The sequence below is a fragment of the Sceloporus occidentalis genome, unplaced genomic scaffold, assembly GCF_023333645.1.
Source record: "Sceloporus occidentalis isolate IW3139 unplaced genomic scaffold, rSceOcc1.0.p SCAF_8, whole genome shotgun sequence".
NCBI classification, from domain to species: domain Eukaryota; kingdom Metazoa; phylum Chordata; class Lepidosauria; order Squamata; family Phrynosomatidae; genus Sceloporus; species Sceloporus occidentalis.
In genome coordinates, this window is record NW_028316988.1 from 8873312 (window position 1) to 8884045 (window position 10734).

The 10734-nt window shown below is 38.8% G+C and overlaps 1 protein-coding gene across 1 annotated transcript; it reads right to left on the reverse strand.

Annotated features, from left to right (window-relative positions):
* Window positions 1–1496: 1496 nt before the first annotated feature.
* LOC149307812 (chymotrypsin-C-like) lies at window positions 1497–8889 on the reverse strand. The gene is made up of 8 exons (XM_089536941.1): window positions 8740–8889; window positions 6332–6420; window positions 5463–5560; window positions 4637–4759; window positions 3825–3961; window positions 3140–3285; window positions 2359–2508; window positions 1497–1574 (listed from the first exon to the last, which is right to left on the reverse strand). The coding sequence occupies exons 1-8, from the start codon at window positions 8777–8779 to the stop codon at window positions 1557–1559; spliced, it is 801 nt and encodes a 266-aa protein (XP_089393067.1). The 5' UTR covers window positions 8780–8889; the 3' UTR covers window positions 1497–1556.
* Between the last annotated feature and the right edge of the window lie 1845 nt (window positions 8890–10734).

The window sequence follows — 10734 nt, forward strand, 5'->3', positions numbered from 1 at the left end:
TAACTCTATATAATATATATAGTGTTAATACACCTGTATAGTGTTAATACACATATTAAGCAATCTGCGCAATACACACACACACACACACACATGTATATATTGTGTAGATCGCTTAATATGTGTATTTTATGCAGCTTAATGTGTGTATTTTATGTAATGATTGTGTTTTAACTATGTTGTGACCCGCCTCGAGCCACAAGGAGAGGCGGATAAGTTGTTGTTGTTGTTGTTATTGTTATATTCTGTATATGCATGGTAATACTGGATGATGGGATATGTGCATCACCATTGGTGATGCTGCATGGGAAGGTTGTTCAGTGGTGTATCTAATATATTTGACCTTTGTTAAGGATCTATTATTATTATTATTATTATTATTATTATTATTATTATTATTTAATACCCCTTTCCTCCCTTCAACAGACTTTTCTGGGTCCGTCAGAGACGATGCCTGGCCAGGAGAGCTTCCAGTACTGGAAAGTAACCTCTTCCCATTAAGGCACTGGTTTTGAACCCCTTTTGAGATTTCTCCCAGTACGGCCCACGCTCCTCGCACCTTACTCTGGGTTGTTTCTCTTCCTTGGAGTTTGGGAATGTTACAATGTGGAGGAATTTCTTTGCCGGGAATGTTGCTGTTATGATGATGATGATGATGATGATGATATCTGGGACACAAAGCGTCTTACAGTTTTTTAAAATGTATAATTAAAAACATACAAAAGTGGGCACTGAAATGGAATTTGGTGTTTTTTGTGGGTTTTTCGTGCTATCTATGGCCATGTTCTAGAAGAGTTTATTCCTGACGTTTCGCCAGCATCTGTGGCTTTGGCATCCTCAGGGAACGGTGCCATGGAAGTGCCATCTTCTTTGATGATGCCAAAGCCAAAGATGCTGGCGAAATGTCAGGAATACACTCTTCTAGAGCATGGCCCCATAGTCCCCAAAACCCACAAAAAACTATGGATGTCGGCCGTGAAAGCCTTCGACTTCACTTTGGGATTTGGTGCGTTTGTGGATACGCATGCCTGGCGGAGATGCCATGAGTTTTTCATAGGGTTTTCTCAGGCAAGGAGTCCCCAGAAGAGGTTTTGCTATTTCCTTCCTCCGAAATATGGCCTACTGTACCCGCTATTTGTTGGGAGTCTCCCATCCAAGGACTAACCAGGGCTGGCCCTCATTAGCTTCCAAGATCAGGTGGGATCTGGGGTCTTTAGGGTGTTTGTTGTGTGCTTCCAAGTCATTTAGGTGACCCTAAAGTCAACCTATCCTTGGCAAGATGTGTTCAGAGGAGGTTTGCCATGTCCTTCCTCTGAGGCTGAGAGAGTGTGACTTGTCTAAAGAGTTTTATGGCTAAGCAAGGAATCGAACCCTAGTCCCCAGAGTCTAGTCCAACACTCAAACCATGCAGTTCCTTAGAAAGGAAGAGGAAGAAGAGCAGAGGGATGCGCATGAATGTTTTGGGCAGAAAGAGGCATCAACACAAAACGCGGTGTGTTGAAATGTTTATTGAGTTTTTGTCCGAACGGATTCGCGGTGTCGCCACGGCCAGCGGCTCAGTTCTGGTTGATTTTCTGGTGGAGGAAAAGACACAACAGAAGATGAGTTTGATATATGTGAAGAGGAGACATAAAACAGTACATACTGGAAAACAGTACAGTGGGCCCTTGATATCCGCTGGGATTTGGTTCCAGGACCCTCCAGGGATACCCAAATGCAGAGATGCTCAAGCCCCATTACATACGGATGATGATGATGACGACTACTATTACTACTTCTAGTACTACTGTTACAATGGGCCCTTGCTGGGGTTTGATTCCAGGAACCCCAATGGATACCAAAATCCACAGATATTCAAGTCCCATTACATACTGATTATTCTTATTCTTATTATTGCTGCTATTATTATTACTTCTGCTACTACTATTGCAATGAGCCCTTGGTCTCTGCTGGGGTTTGGTTTCAAGCAGTCCCTTGGATACCAAAATCCACGGATGCTCAAGTCCCATTAAGTACAATGGCGATTTTAGCCCCTACAAAAGGGCAAAAATCAAGGTTTGCTTTGTGGGATTTAGATCCCTTTTGGAATATTTTCAAGCTGTGGTTGCTTGAATCCGTGGATAAGGAATCTGAGGATATGGAGGTCTGATTACATCCTTCTGCACCAGTCTAGCATTTTGTTGAACTAGCCTTGCAACTCAGTTGACAAATACAAGTTGGAAAGCCCTCTTCTGATGCCCCAGTGGCATGGAAGCCACCATAGAGATGGAGTAGTCAGCTGTGATATAAAAGGATCATTTCAGGTCATCCTTGGTGGTTTTGCTGGCCCAGAAAAAGCCCGCTCTGCCCCTCTCTCACCTCCGTAATCCATGGGATGTAAGCGGAAACGCGGGTGAAGACGGTTGGCTTCTTGGCGGTGTTGCAGCCCAGACCGGATCCAAAGCTCACGATGCCATGGACTTCCCAAGTGTTGCCGCTCTCACAGTTCAGGGGACCTCCCGAATCTCCCTGGTCCAAGAGGAAGAAGAACACCGTAAAAGCATTTTTAAAAGTGCATTTGGAACCATCAGGAAAATAGAGACATTGTGCTTGGCTTTCCTATCCTCAAACTAAAGGAGATGGAAATAGACAATCACTGGATTCGTGACTGAGGCCGCGTTTCCATTTACAAATAAATCGCTTTGCCAACCGAATCGATGGTTTAAGTGTGAACCAGGGTCATTTAAACCGGTTCAAGTTGATTTGCAATCCGATTTAAAAGGTAGTGGGAAGGAGGCCTTATACTGCATTTTTTCTGCAGTGCAGATGCAGCCTAAGACATTAACTGGAGGATATGCTTTGCATGTATTTAGCAGATGGGTTCCTTCCAGTGACGAAAGACATAGGGTGACTGTCCTCAACTATGCATCTTGCATTTAATAACCCTTTCCTTTTTTGCAAGCTTAATTTGCAAGTCGGGTTGCTGTGGCAAGGATCTCTGAGGAATGGATCAGAATGGATCCTCATGAAATGGAAAACAGGTTCACAGAAGGAGATAGGATTTTCTTTCAGGGTCTCTAGTCTGACCTTGCAGAAAAGGTGCACCACTTTCAATGGAAAGCGCTAGGAGTGAGGAAGAGGAGTCAGGAAGGGGACTTACGTTGCATCCGGAAACGATGCCGTCACCTCCGGCGCACACCATTGTCGTCCGCACCATGGATCCCCACCAATCCCACTTGCTGCATGTTTGGTGATCCACAACGGGGAGTAAGGCCTGCTGGAGGTTGTCGGAGATTGGCCCGTTGGCTGTGGAGAAAGCAAACACATGGTCAGAGATAACAAGACTTTACACATCCAAAGGGACGTCAGGGAGAAGAAGGAACAGGCCTCTGTTGTGCATCTCATCCTTTGCATTGTGGTTATGCATCCTCTACTCCGCATTGCAGCTGTAGATCCTATACTTCGATTCCTCTACTTTGTATTGCTGTTGTGCCTCTCATTCTTTGCATTTGTGGTTGTGCATCCTCTACTCCGCATTGCAGCTGTAGATCCTATACTTTGCATTGCTGTTGTGCATCTCATCCTTTGGATTGTGGTTATGCATCCTCTACTTTACATGATGGTTGTGCCTCCGCTACTTTTGCATTGCTGTTGTGCTCTGTGGTTGTGGGTCCTATCCTTTACCTTGTAGCAACCCATATAATTCAGTCCTCCAACTTAGAGGGGATGGAAGGGGGGTCTTAGGAGGGACAGCGCTGGAGGGGGCAGTGGTTGCTGACCCCCAGCTTGGGCCACCTGAGGCCATGGTCATATCCCTGCTAGAAATGTGGCTTATTTGCACTTACTCCAGAGTCGTCCCCATCCAGTGATAAAGCAAGGGTAATCCTGGGCCAGCAAGGAGCCCTCGGCTGGAAGGCAAGACGGTTGGATTGTGTCCGTGAACTGGACATGCTCCGCCAGTTTGAGGAGGGCAATGTCGTTGCTGGAGAAAGAGAGAAACGAGAAAGTCTGAGAACTTTTCATTCCCAGCGATCGATGCACCGAAACATCATGCTCAGACTGACTTTCAGCATTGGGCACCTTGGCTTTTCTTTGGAGCATCCATTGCACTCATTTGTTCTTCTCCAAGCCCAGCAATGGAGTTAAATGCATCCGTTTGCAATGTGTGCACATTTCCAGGCACCTCTGACTCCAATGGGTATGTCTGCATGACAGAGTTAGAGCAGTTTGATACTGCTTTAATTGTTCTGGCTCCGGCCTAAGTAACCTTGGGATTTATACGGTCATGAGTTACTTGGCATTTTCCTTAGCTAGCTCATTTTAAGCATCTCGGCCTTTTTAAACTTGGTTTTAGCATTGAATTTGCTTGAATAATTGTAGTGATTTAATTCTGTTTTAATATACAGTACACCCATGTCATACGCGGGCACGCATTACGCGGGAAGCCACGCTGGAAAAAACCCTGGCGCACCCCGGAAGAAGTAACGGGGTGTGCGCCTGCTGCATGGCACGGGCATGAACTCCATTACTTCTAATGGGGCTCGAACATTGCTGGGGTTATGTAGTGTATCTCCGCATGGCGCTATTTACACTTTGTGTTGGGGATGCTGTATTGCAGCAGACTTTGACCCATCCTTCTTTGTCCCCATAGACTTACATGCCCACGAAGGAGTTCCATTTCTCGTGGACGATGGTCTTTTCCACCGCGACGGCCACCGAACCGGCCTCTTCCTCGACCAGGTTCTGTTTGCCCAGAAGGACGCGGTACGTCCGGCTTGAGCTGGAGAAACCGTAGCAGAAAACACGTAATCTGGTTATCCGACTTAGACCCTCCCTGCCATCATCGCAACAAAAACGCAAGGCATTGCTCCTTTATTGTCCCATTCGCTCACTCGACTTTGTATGGCGTTTATCACACAAAGGTGATCGGGAGTTGATCCCATGAACGTCCCAGAAAAATGGCGTCATTACATGTAATGATTTTGTGCGGCGTTGCACCAAACCCACCATTAAAGCAGTCACAAAGAAGCATTAACATCTCCCTTTTTTACATTCGGGATTTCAGCAACAATGCATTTCCAATATCACTTTATTGCATGTGATAAGCATTCGCACAATTGCTCGCTGTTTCTGCGTCCTTTGCGGCATGCTTTCAGTGCGTTTTAATCGCTCTCTAATGCTGAAACCAGCCCCAGTGTGATAAACTCTTAAGAGCATTAGGGTTTTTGTATTAGCATTAGATATTAATACGTAGCGTTAGGATTTCCAAAATGGAAGCATGCACAGTTTTAAATGTATTTGTGTGTTGCATGCATGTCTCCTCCATCTTCTCCTTCTGCATACAGAGACGCATTGAAAAACCACTGCAAAACAGCAGTCTTGGTGCATTAATTCTGCAGCGGAGATGTAGCCTAAGCAAGGACAGAAACCATGATCTTGCAACAGATCGATGTATGCTCTTTCCTTTTGGAAATCTGACTTACCTGATGCAATGCGCGGCCGTCAAAACCCAGTTTGAGTCAATGAGAGTCCCGCCACAAGTGTGGGCCCATGCGCCGTTCTTGTCGTATTGGAGAGAGACCTGAAAAGCACATCCAGAGATAGAAAGGGAATAATAACTGACTTGAAGCCGGAGAAGAAATAGTTGGGGAAATAGTGCATTTTGGAAGCTGTGCTTCCATTTGGTCATTTTGCAAAGTCTTTGTATTTTTCAAATCCTGAATTTTAAACATGAATTTTATATTTAATTATTGCCGTATGTATTGCAATATAACTGATCAGTGGTTCAAACTTGAATCGCTCTCGCCTAATGAGACTCTATGGGAAGAAATGGTACAAGTTTGTGTTTCGATGAAGCTATATATCAACATTTATTTTTATTAGCACTATTCTTTTAAGTCAAGACCATCCAGATCTCTGCACTTAGATTTAAAAGCCATAGATTGTAAAAGGTAAGGACAGAGATCTGGATGATCTTGACTAAAAGAATAGTGCTGATAAAAAAAGGTTGATAATAATAATCATAATATTTATATTATAATAAATATAAATATAATAGCAATAAATATAAATATAATAATAATTAATACAATAATAATAATAATTCTTTAAGTCAATAAATATAATTATAATAAATACAATAATAATAATTATATTAATAATAATAATAATAATAATGTAAATATAATAAATATTATTTAAATAATAATAATAATAATAATAATAATAATAATAATAATAATAATGGCTGCTTCTACCATGTCTGGTGGGAGACTTTCCATACACTAATAAATGTCATTAAATTTCATATTTTCTGATTATTTTGCATGATCCCGAAGCCTTTCCTTCTCACCTGCCAAGGCCAGCTGTGAGGTTTGGCATCTTCGCCACCGACGACCCGGGAAACGTTGGGCAAATAGGCCGGTTTGCCACATCCATGGGCTGGGAGACGTAGTGCATCCAGGAGGAAAAGAGAAGGAAAGAGACAGGAAAGAGGGAAGGAGAAAATATAGGGAAAGAAACACGGAGGGTGCAAAGGTTAACCAGAACTGTTGGTGCCTTAGGAGGCATGTGCAATGGAGCATGAATTCAGTCAAATGTGGTTTTAACGGTCATGCACTCATGTGATGGATGTGTAGCTTTCTGAGATGTTTAGCCTTCCCTGATGCCACAAGAAACCCGTCTTCTATAGCCATGACAAAGTGGTGTCAAACTGCATTAATTCTGCAGTGCAGATGCAGCCTTAGACGTCAATATATTCCCTTTTGGATGCGGTTAGGCATTTTTGCAAAACATCTGCATTTTTGTAGTTTTTTGGGGGCTATGTGGCCCTGTTCCAGAAGTGTAGTAGTTTTATTTATTAAATGTATTATTAATATTATTATTATAGGTATTATTATTGTTAAATTTATTAGTTAAATTTATTTATTTTTAATTAATTTTATTAGATTAAAAACAATTTAATAAATTAAATTTATTAATTAATGTATTATTATTAATATTATTTATTAAATGTATTATTATTACTAAACTCAATTAAATTTATTAATTAAATTTATCTATTTTTATTAATTTTATTAGATTAAAACAATTTAATAAATTAAATTTATTAATTATTATTATTATTATTATCATCATCATCATTATTTATTATCTTACATCCCGCCTTTCTCCCAGTATAGGGACCCAAGGTGGGGAGCAAGTACAAAACAATACAATTTAAGAACAATGCAAAATATTAGGATATTAGTGTTGGAAGGGACCACAAGCGTCATAGGTTCAAGAAGAGTTAGAACATGGGCCACATAGTCCCCCAAAACCCACTAAAAACTATGGATGCTGGCCACATCAAGCTTGCAGAAATGGAGCTGAGTGTATGGAACCATTGCTCACACATTTGTGCCTCGCTCATGGAGATGTGTGCATTGCACACTTGATGCACATGGCACATTTTTGCTGTGGATTTAGGTTTAGAAGTGTTTGGTTTTCTCCCCCCCCCCCCCCCCCCAGATATGCAAGATTGCTTAAGTACGTTCCTATTGATTCGATGCCAAGAAAAGTGACTCCATCCAAAGACGAAAAAGAGCGTTTGACAATGTATAGGACTTTATTGGTGGATTATGGACTTTGGATGGGCTTTTTGGGAGGGTTGGACCATTATTGCAGATGATTTGCAAAAATATCTAACCATGTCCCTAAGGGAATATATCAATGTCTAAGACTGCATCTACACTGTGGAATTAATACAGTTTGAGACCACTTTGTCATGGATCTGAGCTACAGAACACTGGGATTTGTAGTTTGTCCTGGCATCAGAGCTCTCCGACAGAGAAGGCTAAGTCTCCCACAAAACTACACATATTTTAATAATTTTGTATTGGTTTTTGAATTGTATTGTTTTATACTTATTCACCGTCTTCATTCCCTATATTGGGAGAAAGGTGGGATATAATAATAATAATAATAATAATAATAATAATAATAAATTATCAAATAAAAATAAATAATAATTATTAATAGTAGTAAATTAATAAATAATTAAAAATAGCTAATAATAAATAAAAGTAAATGAATAATAAAATAATAAATAATAAAAATAACTAATAATAAATTATAAATAAAAATGAATTACAAATATAACAATAAATAATTAAAATAACCAATAAATAAATAATAAATAAAAATAAATTAACAATAAAATAATAAATAATTAAAATAACCAATAAATAAATAAATAGTAAAGTAATAAATAATTAAAATAACCAATAATAAATAAACAAATACATAAAATTAAAAGTAAAATAATAAATAATTAAAAATAACTAATAAATAAATAAAATTAATAATAAAATAAAATAACTAATAAATAATAATAAAATAATAAACAAATAAGTAATATTATTGTATTTTATTTTTAAAGCGCTGTAGATAGAATGGATAAAACCGATAAGAATAATAAAACCTGTCAGTAGCGTACTATCTAAAAAATAATAAATAAATAATAAAACTGCCATTCCAAAGAAGGGTTTACATAACACAAAAATATGTGCAACTCCAGTGTTGTTGTTGCATACGTTCAGTAGGTTCCCACAACTCTGCTGAAAGTATGCAACGACAACAGTGGAGCTGCACATTTTTGTGCGGTCTGTAAACCCTTCTTCCTCTTAAGGCTGAGAGAGTGTGACTGACCCAAAGTCCCCCATTGGGTTCCCAAGGCTTAACCCCAGACATGGCTCCATGGCCGACCCCAAGTGCACTTACCGTAGCCCAGGAACAAAGCCACAAAGAGGAGCGTGAACATGGCGACCAATGGTTGGGTTAGGTTTGCCCAGCGCCAACCTGGTCCTTTTATACCAAAAGTTGGGTTTGATGCAAAGCCAAGAGGAGGAAGATAAGCCAAGGCCAGATAAGGCTCAGTCTCTGGCCTTGCCTAGTTATCAGACGGTCAATATGATCCATCAATCATATCAAAACCAATACTTTTGGCTCCAAAACTTGCCCTCGACTTCTACATCGGGTCGACTTGGTTTTATTTTGGTTTCATTCCTAGAAAGGGATAAATAAATAAAATAGTTCCTTTTTTAAAATTAAAATAAAATTTAAAATAAAAATGTAACACAAAAATTAACAACAATGAAAACTATCTTCCAAAGACAGTATAAAATTGCAGAAAAGATAAAGTTTTTCAAATAATATTTGAGTTATTTCCCAGTTACTAGAATATTTTCCAGTTACAAGAATATTCTAGTTATCTTCTAGTTCCTATAATATTTTCTAAGTACTAGAATATTTGTTATTTTCCAGTTACTAGAATATTCTAGTTATTTTCCTATTACTAGAATATTTTCTAATTACTTTAATATTTTCTAGTTACTAGAATATTTTCTAATTAATATTTTCTAGTTACTAGAATATTCTAGTTATTTTCCTATTACTAGAATATTTTCTAGTTACTAGAATATTTTCTAATTACTTTAATATTTTCTAGTTACTAGAATATTCTAGTTATTTTCTAATTACTAGAATATTTTCTAATTACTAGAATATTTTGTAGTTACTAGAATATTCTAGTTATTTCCCAGTTCCTAGAATATCAATGGAAGCCGCCGAACTCTGCTGACAAATGGGTTTTGGAGCTATCTATGGGAAAGCCTTGGCCGTATGCGCCTGGCGCTCATAGGCCTTTGGGAATCATTTCCATCTGTCTGCATTGGACTTGGAAAGAAACGAACCTTTCAAAGACCTTGTTTCTTATCGGTTCTCTTATTGATCAAATGCGTATCCAGCTGGCGATTCCCAGCGGCCTCCGGAATTGGAACAAGAATTGAAATTGGGTGGAAGAAAAGTGCCACAGAATGCTGGGGTTCTTTCTTTTATGGGGATGATGGATCTGAATACAGAAGCAGTTGGCAACTTTGGTCCACTAGATGTTGCCAATGCATTGGTCCAATGCAGTTGCCATCATCCTTGCCCATGGGTCTGTGGTTTCCATGTGCCACATGCGGCGGGCATGCGCCCGAATCCAAAAATTCTGGACCAAGATACGTATGATAACTCAAGAAAAAATTAATTACTATTCAATTTCCATTTTTCCTCAGAGTTATACTTACTTAAAGTAACGTCAGTACCTAATAAAGAAAATGAAAAATGTATTTGGAGAATTATAATACATCTAGAAACGGCTGGAGAGGCGGCATATAAATAAAAATTATTGTTATTATTATTATTATTATTATTATTATTATTACTATTAAAATGGAAGAAGTACCAACAATATTTGGATAAAGTTAAAGGTTATGGGCATGAGAGAACTAGATATCTTAATTAACAACAAATTAATTAATAAATAAAATAGAAACGGAATGGCTTCTCTATGGAAAAATACAAACCAAGAAGCCAAATAAGTGGTGATTAAGGCAAAATAGAAGACAAAACCCCTTACTTACAGAAACATTTTGTTTCATATTTAGAATATAAATGATCTATTGAAATAAAGCAGGTATGGATAGAACAAAGAAAGTGGATAGAAAACAAGCAGAGAACACAGATTTAGTTAATATTAGATAACTATATTAACTTTTTATAATGGAAAAGGAGCCGGTTAATCAAAAAGCACAATGTTTGATTTGCAGTAAAAGAAGATCATTGCATGGAAAACGTTTCTGCTACAGAGGCTCATAAAATGGTGAGATTTGTCTCCTTCAATAGAAAAAGAAAAGCTGGCTGTGGATTCTGGGGGTTGAAGTCTAAGCGCTG

What these genes read in the sequence shown, in the direction of transcription:
- LOC149307812 (XM_089536941.1), bottom strand. Translation starts at nt 8,779, where the DNA reads ATGTTCACGCTCCTCTTTGTGGCTTTGTTCCTGGGCTACG. An exon ending in GGCTTTGTTCCTGGGCTACG is followed by an intron (nt 6,421 to 8,739) that starts GTAAGTGCACTT and finishes TACGTCTCCCAG; the next exon opens with CCCATGGATGTGGCAAACCG. An exon ending in ACGGCCGCGCATTGCATCAG is followed by an intron (nt 4,760 to 5,462) that starts GTAAGTCAGATT and finishes CGGTTTCTCCAG; the next exon opens with CTCAAGCCGGACGTACCGCG.